The 20,532-nt window shown below is 37.0% G+C and overlaps 1 protein-coding gene across 4 annotated transcripts in view; it reads left to right on the top strand.

Moving 5' to 3' along the window:
• slc35f3b (solute carrier family 35 member F3b) overlaps positions 1–20,532 on the top strand; it is an 85,247-nt gene that overhangs the window by 43,892 nt on the left and 20,823 nt on the right. Inside the window, exon 1 of one of the 4 annotated variants that reach the window (XM_038296252.1) lies at positions 2,503–2,945. The exons of the other annotated variants lie outside the window; for them this stretch is intronic. Coding sequence (XP_038152180.1) covers positions 2,870–2,945 — 76 coding nt within the window. The 5' untranslated portion in view covers positions 2,503–2,869. Of the gene's footprint in view, positions 1–2,502; positions 2,946–20,532 lie in introns of those variants that run through there. 4 annotated transcript variants of the gene reach the window in all.

Raw genomic sequence — 20,532 nt, 5'->3', positions numbered from 1 at the left:
GATAGCAGATTATCAGGCTTTGCTGAACTGCAATCATCTGAATCAGGTGTGCTGAACCTCAGAAAATCCAAAACATGCAGAGCAGGGTGCCTTGAGAACCAGGATTGAAAACACTGGGCTAGAGTACCCAAAACTGGCAAACACTCTGGCGTCGAGGTAGTGACAGTCCACCGCTCAAAAACTCTTCAGTGATGAACCAACGAGTCGTAAGTGTGCAGGAAGGCCACAGGGCACCACCTGGTGGTGGAGGGAGAGAAAAACACACAAACAACCCACAAAAACTGGATCCCTAACAAAGCATCCATTCAGATACGGTTTAGGACAGGCACTTCAGTGAAAATGTTCATTCTCAGCACTATTCGAGTCTCTTTAATCCCTTTCAGACTTCTAAGATGTTAACTTGCTTAGCTCCAGCAACTTCTTATTTACCCACTGTCTGGTCACAGGTGTTGATGCTGTAAATATATAGACAATGGCTTTATTTACCAATACACTGAGAAATAAAAAAGTCTAAAACAGGAAAATAATTCATAATATGCCAGCAGGACATATAATCTTAAAAAAGCTGTGTATGTAACTAGAGAAAGCAACATGTCTATAAACTGAAAAGGTCATATATTGAGTGTATGCCGCTTAAAGATCACAATACGTCTGAGCTATTGGTATATGTTGCTTTTTTGCATATAAAAAATATGAACTGACCTGATGTGCATGGCTTAAATCTTATATATGTATATCTAGAAAGGCTTGACCAGCATTGCACGTGGTCCGTCATAGTCTTGATTTAGTCCAGAAATAGTTGTTGAAAATTGGGCTGTGTTGGGTTAGTCCCACTTAAGTCCAGTTATAGACGTTGAAAAGATGTTGCGAACCCAGTTTTCAGGGGAAAAGCCTGATGTCCCCATTTCTTACTTTGCCAAGGTAAGACGAGGAACAAGCACTGAGGGACTGCAGAGGGAGTGTATTTATGGCTGACTGAACAAAGGAACCACTAACGAGCTGATAAGGAGCAGGTGTGAGCAGAGCTGACGAGGAAGCCAAGGGAAAAGAAAACACAAGGGGGCAACAGAGGACAAGCAAAGAAAAACCTAAGAAACTTAAATAAACCCAGAACACAACAATAAAGCTAGAAAACAAAGAAGAACATGGATAAACATGAAACAGAAAACTTTGGCTACGTTCACATTGCGCTGGCCTGTGACGTCATTGCGTCCTCTACTGCGCATGCAGGACACTTGTGTTGTATGACTGCAGTTCACACAGGAGATCACATACGCAAAAAAAATCTGCGAAAAAATCGGAATTGAGCATCAAGGCCTGCAGTGTGAACGTAGCCTTAGAGAAAACCAACAAAACCGCGATTGTTACAAGAAGTAGGAAGAAAAACAAGTAATGGAGTAAAGTATACCTAAAAAGTGTACTTAAGTCAGTGCTTCTCAATTATATTCTATTACGCCACCCCTAACAAGAAGAAAACTCGCGCCCCCCACTCCCCACTGTGACTATCCATCTCTGCATAACATTTTATCCTTATTAACATATAAAGACATATGATCAAGCTTACAAAGAATAACTTTATTAAATCGTGTTTTAAGTTTGAAACAGAAAAGACTTTAGGTGCATCAATGCCTGAAATTTAAAAGAAATCCTTGTTTAAACAATATTCAGCACGTTTTCGCTGAAAAAACTAGTGGCCTATCGGCGTGAATGGGGTGTATCGTATGTAAGTGACACGCTAATGTATTTGGCTTCATGCTGTCTGCTGCGAGCATTTTTAGACACACCAAACACACCGGTCTTTCCTCTTCTCCAACTGTAGTCACAGTGAAGCCAAGCACTAAATACGCTTTGTTGTATTTCCTCGTCTTAGCTTACGGGTGACTTTCTTTTGTCTCATTATCTTTGTCTCTCTCCACTTTTCTTTTCATCCCTGTTAAAAAACCTTTTCATGTTGGGGGTTGTTACGTTGAATAACGGAGGCTATAGACAGAACGCAGTCGAAGCTTTCTGTTGACTCAACACTGCTAACCCAGGCAACCCTGTTGTCTTGTAAGTCGTAAAATGTTGCACTGTCGCAAACGTGACAGAAGTAACAATGAGAGCGCCACTGCTGCCTACTGTGGTGGATGCGCAATTACACTTTATACTATTACAGCCACAAAAAAAAGCCTGTTCCCCAGGGTCCCCCCCCCCCCCCCCCCCCCAGGTATCGCACCAGGTGCCCCAGTATTTGAGAAGCACTGACTTAAGTACAGTAACAAAGTATTTGTACTTCGTTACTTGACACCTCTGGTAGATACTTTGAGCCCCTAATGTTGTGGCGCCCGAAGCAGAATGACACCCAGGGTGGTGTGCCATATTGCCAATATCACCTACTACTATTTAATGTATTTACTGAGTTAAAAGCAGAACCTCCAATCTCCGATGTCATTGACCCATGCCTGACTGTAAAGTTATTTTTCACGCCTCCAAATCGTGTCATTGTCTTTTGCTTCTGGGCTGCATGAGGACTTTCCTGAAGCCTGGGAAAACCACCGGGCTTCCAGATAGGAGGTGATCTGTGGACGGACGTGCTTTGGGAAACTAATTAGTTCGTGACGTGAGCCAATTGCAGCAAAAACCCAAGTATTCGTGAAGGAGATTGCAGCCAGGACGCCCTGAGTGAGGCAGATTTGGGGAAGGAAGGAGGGAGAAGGTTGGGGAAGGAGGAGGGGAAATATTTTGAAGCAAAGGAGTCGGGCGGTTACGAGGGGACAGAGAGCTGGGGACCGACTGTGGGGTCCCATCGAGAGGTCTGGAGTCTGCACCGAACCAGCTTCAGGGATGTAGTCGAACCGGTGTGGAGCTCAGCCCATCCGAGCTCATTATCATGAAGAAGCACTCAGCCAGGGTTGCACCGCTGTCCGCCTGCAACAGTCCGGTGCTGACGCTCACCAAAGTGGAAGGTAGGACCTGATCTGTGCGCTCAGCGCGTCCAAACAGCCGCACAGCTGTATCATTAAAACATGATGTATTCAACATAATAGAGGTTATAATTAAACAGAAAAATACGACTGCGACCACAATATAAGTGCAAGGAATTAACTTTAAATTGTGATTCCCCTTACATTGTCTGATTAATTAAGGATGGTTCCCATTGAGTGTTTTTATCTATATTAACTCTTGTTTTATTATTATTAGAGCATGTATTTAATAGTCCTAATGGATCACATTTTTTTCTCTGTGTTAAAAACCCTGCAGGTCTGCAGGGAGCATGTTAAGTTATTTCTTTACAGCAGGGATTCCCTCTCATTCTCCCTACCCTTCATCCATCACTGACTGCAAATGAGAAATATACAGAAACATATCACACAGCACAGCAGCTGTGCTGTGAGCTCAAATGTTAGGGCTCTGCATAGATGTTATGCCCTTTTTGCTGAGATTAACCCAAGAGAGGTTTGATCTAACAGTGTTTTTGGTCTATGAGCTGCTCAGACCAGCATGGCATACCCTACTTCACTTTTGCATCCTCTGATTTTCTCTCCTGACCCGTGCTTGTGCAATGATGCAGTCTTTGGAAAACATTCATGCTTTAGGCAGGAAACAGAATAATGGAAAAAAAAAAGTTAACTGGCTGCTGATTTGACTTTTTCAGAAGTGGATCATGTTTAATCAATGGCGTAAGTAGAGACTGCAGTTGCTTAGGGGCCCCTGACCTCTTAGGGGCACCATCACTGACTTCTAGTTACGCAAATGTGGACTAGGACGTTTCTTTGCAGATGTAACGGTGCAAAAAATTCCTATTTTACCCACCTGATGCTAGTATGTCTGACCAGACCGTAACACATGGCAGATTTCAGCAGGATGGTGAGCCGTTTAAACACAACACCAATAGCATAGCAGACAGTGGTACTTTTAATTACAATGTTAATAACTGTGTATAGTTCTTTAGACGGTTGGTAAAAAAAATACACTCATATAATATGTTTCAAACCCCAATAAAGATCTTAAAAGAACGACGTATTTGAGCATTTAATTTTTTACACTATGACTTCTTATTATGGGGAATTATGGGTAATCCAGAGCATAGATTAAAAATATAACCGTTACGTACAATGTGTTAGCGGCGATGGATACCAAAAAGAGTTACTTAAGCAGATTCCAGTAAAGAAAAAGGAAAGGGATGTTGTACTTCATATGGGGCCCACCCAGATAATGTTGCTTACGGGCCTATTGTTTATGAAGGACCAACTCTGCCATATTTAAAAATAAATACAGAAATAAATAAATGCTCAATAAATGTATAAGCATACAATTAATTGCCAACAAAAAAGTGAGACATAAATGTATATAACTCTTAATTAGCTTCTTTATTTATTTGCCTTTGTAATATTTACCTTATTTATTTTTCTGTCCTTTATAATCTCCAACTTTATTTTTTAATTACTTATATTTTTAAGTATTTATTTATGTGCATGTTATAATATTTTTGTCTGTTTTATTCTTCCTTTGTATTTTTTTACCTTAGTTATTTCTGCCGTCAGCTTCGGAGCTTTCCTGGTTGCCACGGTCCTCTCAAGTTCGTCACATTTTCTTTTAAATTACGCATTAAATCTGTGAATGGGCCATATGGTGATGCTTAAAAGTATAAGGTTCTCACCTCAAATGATCTTAAAACATACTTTAATTGAACAACAGCAACAGAAAAGAGAACATTTAACTTAGTACTCTGAGCTCTGTGAGTTAAGAAGATGGGCCGCCAAGCCAACCAATGAGCAGAAGTTGACTCTCTAGGACACACCCCCTCCTCATTTGCATAATGATGCATAAATGCATAGAGAAATGTAAAAAGGGCATAGAGAAATGTAAAAAGGGCAGAGAGAAATGTAAAAAGGGCAGAGAGAAATAAACAGCGGCGAAGAAATAACTAAGGTAAAAAAATACAAAGGAAGAATAAAACAGACAAAAATATTATAACATGCACATAAATAAATACTTAAAAATATAAGTAATTAAAAAATAAAGTTGAAGATTATAAAGGACAGAAAAATAAATAAGGTAAATATTACAAAGGCAAATAAATAAAGAAGCTAATTAAGAGTTATATACATTTATGTCTCACTTTTTTGTTGGCAATTAATTGTATGCTTATACATTTATTGAGCATTTATTTATTTCTATATTTATTTTTAAATATGGCAGAGTTGGTCCTTCATAATTGTTGAGTCATTACACCATTGTGTTTAATTAAACATTTTTTTGCTGATCAATAGGTGTTGCAATGCGATTATTTTTTTTTTAGAAAAATAGTTAGAAAGGAAATTAAATAAGAAGAAATATACAGACAGGTAGAAAATTGTCTGTATTTTAGAACATTAGATGTAGGTGCTTTAGGAATGATCTTTGAACTTTACTGAAGGCATCCTGAATGGTTATCAGTTAATATTTCAGATTATGTACAACATTTTTCTCAATAAAAAAAAAAAATCCTGCATCATTCTTCATTTAAAACCATGGCTACAGAGGAACCAACGCACACAACCACCCTTTTAAAATCTGTTCAACCTGTTTGTGTGATAATCCTACCTCATCAAAGGGGAGGTAGAAATGAGGAAGTGATTGATGTGCTGCAAAATGGACTCTCAACCACAGAGTTTTTAGAATATATTCAGTATCATTTAGTAAACGTCAAATGACCTAAGCTCCCTCAAGAAGTAAAGTCTTCTCTGTCGCTTATTATAAACTGTCTTGTTATTAGTTTTTCTGTTCAATCTCTTACAGGGTTCCCGCGGGTCCTTAAAAAGTCTTAAAAGGCATTGAATTCTTCAAAATAAAAATAAGGCCTTAATTGGTATTAAAAATGTCTTAAATCAGTCTTTCGTAGGTCTTAATTTTTAAAACATCATACATAGGATCATTTTATTACGATTTATTGTTGTTATCTAAATAAAACGTTAAAATATAAAAAAAAATTTTTTAAATAAAAAAATAAATAACGGCTCACCATTATTGGTTCCGCCCCGATAGCGGAACCAATAAAAGTGTTGTTGCAGCCGGGACATTTGGGAGATGCGCCATTAACTTTTTGTCTGTAAAATATGAGCAAGTGTAAATGTAACGAAAATTGGCTATTCAGCCAAGAGTTTTCTCCATGGCTAAAACCAGTACCAGGGAACACAAATGAGGCACAGTGTATTTTGTGCAAGAAGTCATTCAAGCTCGGAACGATGGTAATTAAGGCAGTGGAGTCGCACATGCGAAGCACGAAACACAAAGCGTCAAAATCAAGTTTCCGAGAAACAGCTGGCATTTCTCAGTTTTGTTCCACCCTTTTCTCTGCAATGCCTCCACTTATCACCAAATCAAACATACAAAGAAAACGATACAAAGAAAAATAGCTGCAAAAAGACTTAGCACTGGTTATGTTGTGGCTTTAACACTGATTTGTTTTGTTCCCTGCTAAAACAAAGTTTGTCAATAATTGTTAAAATATATCTGTCATTTGTGTGTTTTTAGTTTTCTTCCTGTATGGGAAGCTTTTCAAAATCTGAAACATTAGTGCAGTGGTTTATGTTAAAAATAACCTTTGGGTTAAGTTTTCGCAAGCGGGTTTTTCTTGTGTTTCTTGTGGATTTGAACTTACATTTTTATTTCAAGTGGCATTAAAAAGTCTTAAAAAGTCTTGAATTTAACTTGCCTTATGCTGTAGGAACCCTGTGTTACCCTCCTATCACCTCCACCTCCTCTTGCCAATGTAAAAATATGGTTTTGCTTATTCATACTACTTATAAACAGTCCATAGCTGATGATCCACCACAACTGCAGTGTCAGCTTAGGATTTGCGTAAATGAGAGGCTTTAGATTTGTTTGGGATGAGTTCACAGTTAGATTCCCATGGCGTGCACATGGTTTCATCATGAGAACATTTGTCTTTTCTTTAGGCATGTATGAATAATTTTTGTAATGATAACTATTTAAAGATAAACTGTTCCCAGTGCCTTGCAAAGATAACCATAGTCCTGAATTTGTCACATATTGACCATGAACCTTGTATGTGCTGAAGTCAGATGAGCAATTGCAATGTAATTTTGAATCTGTTTAACTGCAACAGTGTCTTTATGTTATTGTACATACATCCAGGCAGTAAGAGGTTAAGGTTTACTATTAATCATGAAGGTGACAGAGCTGGAAAAAGAAGATGACTCCAGTCAGATATTAACAAAATCAATTCTATTAGACTTACATGAATAGTTTGTGATGGAAAAATAACTACCTAACATCCTTCACTGTGAAACACGGTGGTGGCAGCAGTATCATGTGGTGGGAATCCTTCTCTTCAGCAGGGAAAGGGAAGCTGGGTGTATAGAGCTTTACTATTACATGTAACCTTTACACTTCTCAGCCTCTTTAGTGCAGATATTTTTTCTTCTTCGCTGATTAATACAAATCAGCTTTCTGTCTGCCCTAACGCTACTTGAGAAATGCAGTGCTGGGGTCCATAGATGCGGGAATGTCTGACTCCTGTATTCATAATAAATGACTGTTTGATAAAATTAACCAAAAGACACTTGATGAGTTTATACTTGTGTCTACTAATAGACAGAAAATATCCTTTAGAATAATCACTGCAGCTAGATTTTATGATGGTTATTTTGAAACTCAGTCTAGTGTCAGAATAACTGGGATGTTAGGCTGATGTTGGATAAGCTCCTTCCAACAGTTTCCAAAGAGTTTAGATGTGAACAAAAGCATAGGAGAAATAAACCTTTGGAAGCTTTTATTCAGGGGTGATACTGTATTGTAAACTGGTGAGAAGAGATGTGAACATTCAGCTGCTGCTTTGAAGGAGACAGGAATCACAGGGGGCCATAGCATATCAACATGCAGCCTGTCAGAGTCTCTGTTGCTTATGTAACACCAACCTTAAAAAACAAAAACTCCTTTCTCCTCACTAACAACCTAGAGCCTGCTGACAAGAAGGCCTCTTTTTGTAGTTGGAGGTCTGCAAATAACTTTTTGGTATTTGCCTCTTTTTCTGTGTCTAGTTAACATCCTTACAGATTTATATGTATGAATGTGGCGTTGGATTTACAGACACAAAACCAGAGGCAGGGCTCTAATTGGCTGCTTTCAAAATTCATACATCCATACTGTGTGTAATCCTCATCAGCTCCAGGAAAGCAGTAACACCATATATTTTCACCAGAGTTTGAAACAGACGCAAATCAATGTCGACACCACCTCTGGTGGAAAATCATCTTGAAGACAGCAACAAAACAGTCTGGAGAGATCCGTTCTGGGTATATAGTGACATTTCCCCTCACCCTGGGTTTGATTCAGTGACATTGTCTGAAATAGTTACTGCTTGCTCTGTGCAGTCTTTGACAAATTCAATGGCTGGAAGGCTGGTGAGGGTGACTATTGATTTCTTTTTAAATGAAAGAGTGTCCTTGGGGAGTGTCTCTGTTGTTCTTTGGTTGCTAGAGTAGAAGCAGGGGTAAGAAGTTCATATCAGTCCCTTTAATCTCCATAACTTCATTATACAGGCTTTGATAGAGAGCAGGCATCTTGTAAATGTGATTCAGCGTTCATGAGTCCCAGGGGATGGTGGCCATATTTTTTTTTACCAGCTGCTATTCTGTCTCCAGGGCACTCTTGTTTTTAGCAAGAGTTACTGTGTATAGTCACATTGCAAATTTGAGAAAATCGTAGGGACTATTATTTCACAGCAGCGAGGTCACCTGTTTTTTTAATTAGCCTGATTTATTGGATTGAGAGAATCCCTTCAGGTTCAATAACTGCTTAGTTTGTTATTTTCTCAAGTGCTTTAAATGTTTTTAACCTAATCGTGTTCCTTTAAATAGTCTCTTATTTTACAGAAAAGGTTGTGAAAGTGTACTTATACACTTCTCAATGTTCTTGTTTTTTTTTTTATTTACATCTAAACTTTCCTCCTGAAAAACAAATTTCAATGTCAGACAAATAGATTTGAAAAATGCAAAATGCAGTTTCTAAACAATGTATTAAGGTAAAAATTGTTGTTTTACTCCCTCTTAAATCACAAATTAATTGCTATTTAAGAACTTTTTTTTGGATAACTGGGTTCAATTTCATTGCCACAACCAGGTCTGATTCCTTACAGCCCTTTCGAGTCACTTAAATAGAACTTGTTTGACAACACGAAGTAGGCCAAACAGCAGCTAAGTAATGCACATCCTGTCATGACCTTAAAAAGAATCTTATCAATTAAATCATTGACCTCTATTTATATGGAAACAAATCAACTTTGAATTCTTTGAAACTCAATTGAAAGCAAAATGAAAACAGATTGTCAGGAACAATGTCAAACTTTCCCAGAATTGTCTGGCTTGCTTAAATTACTCCAAGAAAGCCATAACATGTTGTCAATGAGATCAACCCAAATCTCAAGAACAGTGGTTAAGAACAGTGTTCATTATTTAACTGTAAAAAAGAGACTGGACAAAAATGGTATCTATGGTAGAGTTTTACCTAATCCACTGCTGGAAAATAAGAATATTTGCCTGTTTAAAGTAGTTGAAATAGTGTAATGATTATCAATATAAAGTCCAGTATATAGTCACAGCTCTATATAGTGATTGAGGGATTTAGGGGTTAGGGTGGCAGTTCGGACACAGCCTAGAACTTTTGGAAAGTGTGTTCCACTTCATCGGGGAAAGAAACATTTCAGAAAAAGAACAACTGACCTACAGTCAAGGCTTCAAGGTCTGGAAGACCTGCCTTAAGTGTTGGAAAAATTAAACTGCTCTCTACTGAAACCGTGAAGCAGAAAATCTAACCAGCAGTTTGTGCTACAAGCATGTTTGAGTTACGCAACAGGATGGTGATCTAATGCCCACCAGCAAGTCCAACTTTAAAGGGTTACAATAATAAAATGATGGTCGTTGATGCTATAAACCCTGCTACTTGACTTTATTAAAAACAATAATACCGGTAACCATTGACAGCAAAGGATGCAATGGAAAATATTTTATTAGTTTAGAAGTTACTCCTATCACAGAGTGAATTTTATCCCAAACCAAATGAAAAAGAATAAATTTAAAAACTTTCTTTTCTTTCTTTCTAGTTGTATTAGGCAGATCATAGCTTAAATGTATAGTGGAGGATTTTCGAGAATTTCTGAAAAGACCCGCCCTCTCCTGCAAAAATGCACATGCACAACCCTGTACCCGCTCCTGAGAGGTCTATTATACGCGTGCAAGAGCATGGTTGAACCAATTTCTTCTCTTGCACGCTCTGTTTAAAAGTTTCTGTTTACATTGCTCATACAAGTATACTTTCCAAAGAAGATTTGAAGTTTTTCCACTATTTCAGACTCACCACCGGTGAGTGAAAATGGGGATGAACATGTAGGACGGCATTACGTAAACATATCACCAGAATAATTGACAATTAGGAGGACCACTTATTGTGATGATCCACCTGGAAAAAGAACATCCTTTACTATACCTTTAAAAGAAAAACATCTAAGTTTGCATACTTTTAGTTTTATGCTCGAAATCAAAACTTTCATAAAAGTATAAATTAAAGCTTGTTTAAAGTTTTCTTATTTATATATACTAATGAACTTATTGTGAATAAGAAAAGTGGGGATTACCTTTATTCTTTCCTAAAAGAAAAAAACAACCATTTGTATGTATAATTACAAAAGGAAGCAAAGCAAAGATTAGAGTATTTTAAAGGTTTCATTTGGAGAAGCCTTTAAATGGTTGTTTGATTGTAATCGAAGTGGACATTAAAGGTAGGAAGGTGCTTGGAAATGGTTCTTGTTATAAATTAAATTTTAAAAGTCAGTGAAACAGGCCTGTTTTGCTTGATATGCATGCAATGAATTCACAATGACAGGGCATAACCTTTTTTAGGAGGCCATGCTTTTTCAAAATTCCTGTACACAACTGTTTTAGACTCATTGTAAGTTATTGCAAATGCAGTTGTTGCTGCTTAGTTTTGGTAGAGCCGTTATTAGTATTAGGGTGCTATCACTTTTTCTCAGATGACCATTTAGTTTAATCCATTTAATCTACAATTTTCTCTGATCTCCCTACGGCAGCTTTATGTTATAGTTAGACATTAGGCTCTGACAAATTCTATAAGCAGTTGATTTGTTTTTACCTACTTAATACCTGAGTATCTAAACTTCAGTAAGATGTTAACTTCTTTTAAAGAATTTCTTTATTTTTACTCATTAATTCACCAAGGCTAAAGTTAAGTATGATTCGCCCTTAGAATCCAGACAATCCCCAGATGTCATTAGGGGATGGAAACACATGATAATGTGAGCACAGCCTAAAAGAAAGGAACTACAAAAAACAAGTTACACAAATTTTGTGCATGGCTGTAGCTGTCCCTATTAAACCCCAAACATATGAAAGTGAGAGCATGTGTGCAGAATACATGTGAAGAAAGAAAATTATTTTTGTCCTGTCATGCAAAAGATTGTGGGCAACCATATACTCCTAAGTGTCGAATAAGAACTTTCCCTTTGCTAACTGAAGTATCAATAGGAAGCATCCTGCTTCCTCCTACCTACCGCCCTCCTTCCAACCAGCGTCAAGCACTTAAAAGCACTTATTTAGTAACCGCAAACATATTTCTGCTTTTGCTTAAGAGTCCTCACAGAGTTGACCAAATTGGATGGACCCCATGTTTTATTAACCCCTCAAAACCCACTGGCCGTTTTAAAGCGTTTACAAATAATAACTCAGAATGCATAAAAATTACACCGGTAAAATGTTTACCTATAGACATGTTAGAGATCGTTGGAAAGCTTAGATTCTCCACAATTCAACCACCAAGTTCATTTCATGGACATAGTGAGCACCAAAGTGCAATTATAGCACCATGTCTAAATGTAGAAAGCAGCCCCAACAAGCAAGCATGTCTTTATTTCTGCTGTTCAAAAGAGACTTGAATTTAGAGAAAAAAAAAAAAAAAAACTCTTCTTTGAACAGATGCAGCTTGTGCTTGATGCAGCTTGGGTGTTTTACTCACCCTATTTTCATGTATATATTCAGAAACTAGAAGGTGTTAGCTTTCGAATAACGTATCAGACATGTAATTTGGGCAAGTACTGTAACTGAGTTCCTCAGTTATTTGCTTTTCTATTTGAGTATGCAAAATAGGCGAATTTCCCAGAAATGAGGTGGATATTAAGAGGTTAATTATTCCTGACTTTTATGTAAACAATCACCCAATTCAAACATGTCTTTGATCTAAAGTGTCTCAAGCTCAAATCCTCATGAGCCGCTGTCCTGCAACTTTTGAAATGCTCGAGTATAAGTTCATTACCAGAGGTTCACTCTTGCTATTGAGGTTATTTACCCATTTAACTCAGGTGTACAGGTAAAGGCCTACATCTAAAAGTTGCAGGATAGCCCTTGAGGGCCCTTTGAGTTTGACAAAACATTTGAGTCAATCATAATGTATTTAAGCTTGATCTATTTGTGTAAAGAAGAGGTCTGCTTTGGTCTCTCCCTTTGAATTAACTTTCCAATGAACCTAGATACATTTTAATTGAAGGTGCTTGAAGGTGTTTTTAAATAGCTACGACATGAACTTTGTATAATATTTTTAACTGAATTTTACTCAAACAATATAAAACTGTTTCTGTCAGTGGGCTTTATGTGGTAGGAAGAGTACAACAGTTCCTTGGTCAGCCACACTCCCGCAGTGTTGGCCTATTCATTATTTCAACGAGGATGCTGTGGCTAATCTTTTCAATATTGATCTGTCAGGGCGGACTGCTGGGCGTTGTGCCAGTCTTTTAAAGTCCAGGTCCAACCCTATCAATGCACTCCTTTAAGGAACTGCTGGACAGAGTGCTGGATCGTTCAAGCAGGTAAAGTTGGTGTATTTTGATGTTTGTGTGGGCCCTAATGTAGAGAGATCTATGCTGGTCTTCCTTCTAGGGTAGTATCTACTCAAATAAGAGCAATTTTCTTTGTTCCACAACAGTGAATCTTTGGGGACACACAACACCGACCATTGGCATCTTTATGTCCAGCTGTGTAGGTCAAAGCAGTGACAAACAAAAAATTTGCTTCCCTGAGAGGAAGTTGCTTCGCCGTCCTTCGAGGCTGAAGGAGAAGGTGATCTAGACTGAAGGCGAGCAGGATCAGTAACACTTGTTCCTCCCTTGTCTGTCCTCTGGGGCCTTTGTCCCCACAGCCCCCGCATTCAGGCCTATCGGCTGGTTGACGCAGCAGGGTGTGTTTTTAGCTCCTGTTATATAGAATCAGACAAGCTTGTCAGAGGATCTTGCTCTGTAGTGTTGAACTGACAGGATGGCCTGACCCGCCTGTCAGAGCCAAGTTTCACAGACTCACTGTCTGTCAGACTCTGACAATACAAAGACAGTGACTGATGAATACCTGAATGTCTCTGCTCTTCTAAAACTACAACTTTTATATGTAATGTTCACAACACAGCATTTTACTGTACGGTGTTTCATATTCTAAATTCAGACTCACCCTGAGACTCGTCTTTTACCTTGCATTTATCATCAAACTTAGAAATGACAACCAAACAGACTGACCCTGCTGTAATGGGATTTATTTTTGTCATTTATTTATTGACTGATGCAATGTGACAGCTATGGACAAGTTTGGAGATCATGTAAAATGTTTCCTGATCATCATTTAGAATAATTTACCTGTGAGCTTATATATAGTGAGGTTCAAAACATTTACCAGTTAGTGAATGACTGTATTACTGTATATTAATACATTACTGTGTACAGTCTCCCAAAATGTAATGAAAGATTTATAGAAAGGATATTTTATTAACTTTTACACTGCCATTAGATGTGTTTTTGGAGGTTTTTCAAGCACCATGGTTGTTGATGATAAGGTTTACTGGTTTTACTGTTTAAAATGGCAAAGTATAGAGAATTGTTTAGAATGTAAAAAAAAAAAGAAGAAGAAGAAAAAAAAAGAAGGGTTGGAAACTTAAACATTAGGAAAATAGTAAATACACACACAGATGTGGCAAAAAGATGAATCTATCAATGGCTACACACTGAAGGTCAAAAATCCTCAGAAATAAAACAAGACTTAATGGCAACAACCAATGAGGTTCCACTTTCCACTGCATGCTCATTCAAAGACTTAAGGGTCCCATATTATGCAAAATTCACATAAAATTTTTTTGTAAGAGTCGCATATGTCCTGAAAGTCTGTGTATGAGATTCACGAATGAAAAAAACCCTTTAGCCTTTCACTGCCTTTCTCCGCCTCTTAGCTAATGTGTGCTCAAAATGCTCAGTTTGAAAAGCATTCCCCTTATGATGTCAAAACGGGAAATAAGCTGCCCAGGGCGGGTTGTAGCAGCCCATTGGCCAAGCTATGGCCTTCATCTAATGTATTATTCAGTGTTCATTGGCTGTCTTTACAAACTCTGCCTGCCTGTCATGGTTGTGTGTTGTGGGAGCGCAGCCTTCCGGAGGACGGGGAATGGAATGCCAAAACAGCTCGCTTTGGAGAGGGCTGAATGAGGACTTTTTTGGTAAAGGCCATCTACCTAATCGGAGAAAAATTTTCCTGCACAAACTGCAAAAACATATGCTGGGGACCTCATTGTTAATATTTGTTATTTTCAAATGTAGCATAACATGGGACCTTTAAGGGATCCATACCTGACATTCAGAATGCTTTTTGTTCTGTGGAGTGATGAACCAAAACTGGAACCCTTTGGTGTTATGGATCAACTATATGCTTTGTAGGAATGAAGTGAATGCTGAAAATAACCCTTGCCTACATTGAAACATAGGGTGATGCTTTGGATATGCTGTACTTTCACTGCAGCTCAACAGGTTGTTAAAGGGCTGCATAAAATAAAACAAAAATATACTATAAAAATGGAAGTTGGATGCTGTAATACATCGGGTAAAGTGAAAAAAAAAATTAGTTATTTCACCTTTCCCGTTCATGAACCTTCACGGATGGGTTCGTCGTTGGTTTGCCAACTTGGAGGGGGAGGATTTGCCATCGAACTTCTGGCCAAAGAAAAAAACATAATATGTAGCCAACATTTCAAAGAAAAATGTTTTCAAGATGATTTTCATAATAGCAATAGACACAGCACTGGGACTTGATCAACAGCTGATACCGCACCGTGACGTCACAAACCGGTTGGTGGTAGTTGTAATCTTTGACAAACATGGATGTCTCCAGTAAATCAGATTCAAATTAAAATTACTCTGAATTAAAACACTCATATTGAACAGTATGTAATAACATATTTAAAGTTTTTTTCAGAAGTTTGTATTCTGAATATGACCGGAGTTTTCCTTTAATAGCAACAACTCATACTGGCTCAAGTGTTAAGTAAAATAGATAGACTTTAATAAGAAACTTAAAAACTGTAATTGAGGGAGCCTGGTTAATATTGGCAGGGAGAGTATTTTAGAGTTTTGGAGCAATGGTTGATAAAAAAATTTATTTAGAAAAATGTTTTAGTATTGATCTTACACGTGTAAACATTTGGAAAGCAATGCACCATCTGTTGCTCAGTAAATATTGGGTTGAGAGATGTTTAAAAAAATGGCATCATGATGAAAGTTAACTTTCATTTTGATATGGAAATATTTTTATTCAAAGTAGACATAAGAAAAGTTAATCTGCCGTTATTGACTGATAATAAACTTAGAACAAAACTCCTACTCTAAAAAGGAAAAACACCTTGTACCCTTTGTTTTCAACAGAAAAAAAACCCAAAACATTTGTTTAAAAGACATTGTTGTTATCCTAATACAGTGAAAGTAATTGAGAAATGTGTTTACATTTAGACCTTTCAGTGAATTGATTTCATGACATACGCCAAGTAAATGGCCATGGAAGGACCTCGTTTATTTAATTAGAAGAGTGTCAGTCAGGTCCTCAGGTCAGTTCATATTCATCATCCAACTGAGCCAGTAGCAAGACAAGGAGAAGTGTTTCACTGAAGTGTGTACGGGTGATTGACCTGTTTACCTCCTAAATCACTGAGGCTGAGAGCTGCAGTGCACGCTAGCTCTCACAGAGTAGTGACCAAACAGTCAGTTCGACAAAACTCAGGCATAGGTCTATTTCTCCTACTTAACTATGTTGCAGAACTGATGCTACCTTTACTGCTATTTGTTCTTGCTTTCTGGGAAGGAGGGCGTATTAGAGTTGGATAGATGGAGTGGGTGTTGGCAAGTGCCATGTGTTGCAGCTAAGCTCTCGACCTGTCATAACCAAGTTGCGTTATGTGTGAGATCGGACAGCCAGGCAGGGTTCTGCTGGCACGTTTGGGATTTGCAGCTATCAGCAGGAGTGATCTGCACTGCAGAGGCAGTAAGAAGAGGGTGGAGAGCAGACTGTGAGTGAGCCAGGAAAAATGGGCTAATAGCAAAAATAATCTCCCATGGGAGAGTGAGTCATATACAATAAACAGCTTTTAGGGTACAAGCATATTAAAATATTGCTATGAAAACTGACAAGTGAGGACATAGGATAAATATTTATCTGTACCTTTTGTCTGAGCGAGCTTAATGCACATGTGTGGGTGAACATGACAGGAAGTTGCTTTTTTAAAAAGTCAGAGGATAGCCAGCAATGCGTATATAATCTTTCATAACACTCTTTCCTATAAAAGCACTCTGTCCTGTTGGTAGGAAATTACAATTAATTCATAAAAACAATTACATTTTATAACCACATCATCAAAACTATTTTTTTTTTTTAATAATGAATGCACTGAATTTCTAGGAATTGTGCAGAATAACAGTATTTGTTTTATTGAAACAAAATAGTATAAACAATTAATTGTTTTATACACCTTAACGGGTCCAAAATAGATAAATATTTACATCTGGTTGTGACATTAACATCACAACCAGATGTATATATACACACACACACATATATATATATATATTTATATACATATATATATAAAAAAAAAAATATATATATATATATATACATATATATATATATATATAGAGAGAGAAGTCATATATATATACATATATATTTATATTTATATATATGTAAATCTCTATATATATTTATATATATATAGATATATGTAGATATAAATATATATATATATATATATATATATATATATATATATATATATATATCAGCTCTAAAAACATCTAAAAACATCTCTATCATTCTGTTTAATTTTATCTGAGTCAATTTACTCATCCCAGCGCTGCAGCAAATAGTCTGTCTTACTTTTTATTTATTGGCTTAGTTAATGTTATATTTCCAGTCCTCATCTTTAGTACAGCAAAACATATCAAAGCCCTTTTTTTTTATTAACCAGGGCATGAACCAAACATTAATCACAATGATCAGCCTGATTTTAAATGAAATAAACCGATTAACACACTCACCATAACACAGGGCACGTGCGACCGGTTCTGATAACGAACTTCGTTGTGTTTTTTTAAAAGTGGTGCGTTCTGCTCCTCATCTATACGTTAACAACTGCCAGCCTGCTAGGTAACAGCTTCTCTGCTCTTTCTAGCACAATAACAGTCTACACACAACATTGCGCCCCCTCATTCATAAAAAATCTGGGACATTTTTGGGGACAGCTTTAGCCTGAAACAGGTGGTCCAAAATGGGGAATTCTGGTCAATGTACTATATATATCCTTGGTGTGACCTTTACAGGATACCTTTGATGATGAGCTGATGAGTATGTTTACAGTACAGTATTTTATTTTCAACTATTTACCTTTTTTGCTGCTGTAACACTAGAATTTCCCCATTGTGGTAAAATAAAGAGATTTTCTATTCTACTATATTCTATTCTATGAAGAGACAAGATCACAGTGACAATTTATAAAGTACATTGTTTTCATGAACATTTACTAATTGTTTCAAATAGCATTAATCTCTGAGGCTATTTTATTTTATTTTTGTTCTATTTTTCTTCGCTGAGCCAGCCTAATCATCCAGCTCCATCACACTAATTAGTTCAGCATCATTCCGTTTTGCTCATCAGCAGTTCACAGCTGATAGAGTATCATTATTCACAGTTGGTGTGAGGGTGAAGTGGAACTAATGTTCTAGCGATATAAAATATAGAATTATATGGTTGTTCTTCACACGGGACCTTCCATAGTTGATTAAAATGACTTTGACTTGATTTTACCAAAAATGCAGTATTCCTCCTTTGAATGGTCTGAACAGGACTTCTCTCTCTTATGGCCAGATTTATGAAGTGTAATACTCATATTTAGCTTTGCAGTTTACCCTAAACTTTCTATTTAAGATACTGATATGAATTGTGGTGTGTAAGATGTTATAAAAGCTTGTAATAATAAAACATAATCATGTGAAAACCTTTTTCCCTATTCTGTCTTTTTGACGGCCTCCACAGAGGCCTCCACAGAACAGATTCATTTATACCTCAACCAAATGACACACATGCTGATTTATGATCTAATTCTACACAGGACATTGAAAGAAAATTGATTGGCCTGCTGGATCATCAATCCTAAATTTGCAAGACATTTGTGAATGATATGTGACAAAATGTAAAGAGGCATGCCGTGACTTTTGAGCAGTAATCAGAGAAGCTGCAAATAATAAAATATGATTGTTTCTGCATGTAGATATTTGTTAATTTTTCGCTACTGTGGTAACTTCAGTATGTTGTTTTGGCTGATCAATATAATTTCTATTGCCATATCACTGTGTCAGCTGGAAATGCCATACTGGGGCCCTGAGCGTGCCTGGGTGGGCTGATTGGATTGGCCCAAGGTTGCATTCGGAAGATTAAGCTATGGTGCATTACGGAGAAGTGATCGGAGCAGCAGGATGTGGGAATGGTTCCCAGAAAAGACAAAAACCGGGTGGCACGGACATGAAATGACCTTCAGGATCAGGACAATTAACTCTCATCCTTTTATTTTCCCACTGCTGAGGGGGCTTCTTTGTTAATCATTTCATAGTAAATGCAGACTGAATCATTTAATCATTTATCATTGTTGCAAAATGGCTCTTTGTTCTTGCATGGTTATTTTGCAAAGATATGATAGGAATACTGAAACAGTACAGAATAATTACAATACATTTTATGTTTATTGGTAGCAAGAAGTCTAATAAATTCCAAATTGTATTTGAATTCATTTTGTAGGCCATATGAGCCAGAAAAATAGCATTAGAGTTTATAGGGGGAGTGAATTTGTGATGAAATTAACTGGCAAGGTCAAACACAGCCCTTTCAGGGAGAATCAGTCGCTTTATCTGCCATAATGGATGAAATGGTTTGTAGCTAAAGAAAACAAATAACAAAACAAACAGAAAAGACCTGAGTCACTATTGTTTTGAAGTTCAGTCTTAATAATGAGATATTTTATTCAGCTTAGCTTCACAGGTCACCTATAGGTTGTGTATGTTGAGTAGATCAACATTAGAGATTGTTGATCTTGTGCCACAGGCATCATATGTATAATTATTTTAAAGACACAGTCTTGAATAATGTTCATACAGAGGGCGCCCAGTTTTGAATGAAAATACTTTCAATGAGGCCGCTGCTTGATTAAGTAATGAAGGTAAATTATCTCTTCATTGTGCATAATAGACACTTTTTTAGCATTGCTCTGATGTAAATTAGAATCACTTTTATCTCACTGAAGATAGTTTAACTTCTCAGTATTTCAGTCAGGTGCATTCAGTAGAGATGAATCAGCTAATAGTCTCCTGTGGCATCCCATCATATATTAAACCATATCAGGGACATACTGCCTTTTAACTTTTTGGAAGGATGCCACAGCAGATTAATGGATCGTATTAAAAAGCTGCTATGAAACAAAACAAATGCCTTTTTTTCCTGTTACTGGTGAAATGCAGTTGATTCACAGTCATAAAACATTATCAAGTAATATATACTCAAAGATTCCTCACCAAAAGTTTTAGCATTCTCTTCAGTATTTTTTATTTACATTCCCATTGATGGTTAAGATATATAGTAATTCATCATTTGCACCAATATGGTAAAAAGATACATAGCCTGACTTAGGCTGTCCTCAATTTTATATTATTAATTTCATTAATTTGTTTGCTTAATTTTTTACATGAAAAAAAAAACTCATTTTTATCTATAGTTGAATTTAAAAGTGGAAAACCTGTAAGCTAGTTCAAGGGCTGAGGACAGCATAATAACCTTGGTAAGCAGATAAGTGATGCAGCTACCACAGTGTGTGTATTTGGGATTATAGAAACCAGGATTTACTGAAGACATATAGAGGCTGTTAAGTTTTTAACAGGGAAAATAGAAAAGTGAGGAGGCGCTGTGTGAGTGTTTTTGTTGGTTTCTATGAATATACATGCCACCAGCAGCCCTTCTATAGGAGAGGAGATGATCTTGGATTAGATATCAGATCTGTCCTTTTTCGTCCTCTGTTTGGCTGCTGCCTTTCAGGCTGATTCTTATATTTTTAACTCAGACATCTGATTGATTTCCTTCAAGTTCATGTGAAGCACAGCAGTAGTTATTCTCATCTAAATTGTGGAGCAGGAAACTTACAATT

This window comes from Cyprinodon tularosa, unplaced genomic scaffold (assembly GCF_016077235.1).
Source record: "Cyprinodon tularosa strain WSP-4 unplaced genomic scaffold, ASM1607723v1 ctg37, whole genome shotgun sequence".
NCBI lineage: Eukaryota > Metazoa > Chordata > Actinopteri > Cyprinodontiformes > Cyprinodontidae > Cyprinodon > Cyprinodon tularosa.
The sequence above is the reverse complement of the archived record's forward strand: the minus strand, read 5'-3'. Positions and strand labels throughout refer to the sequence as shown.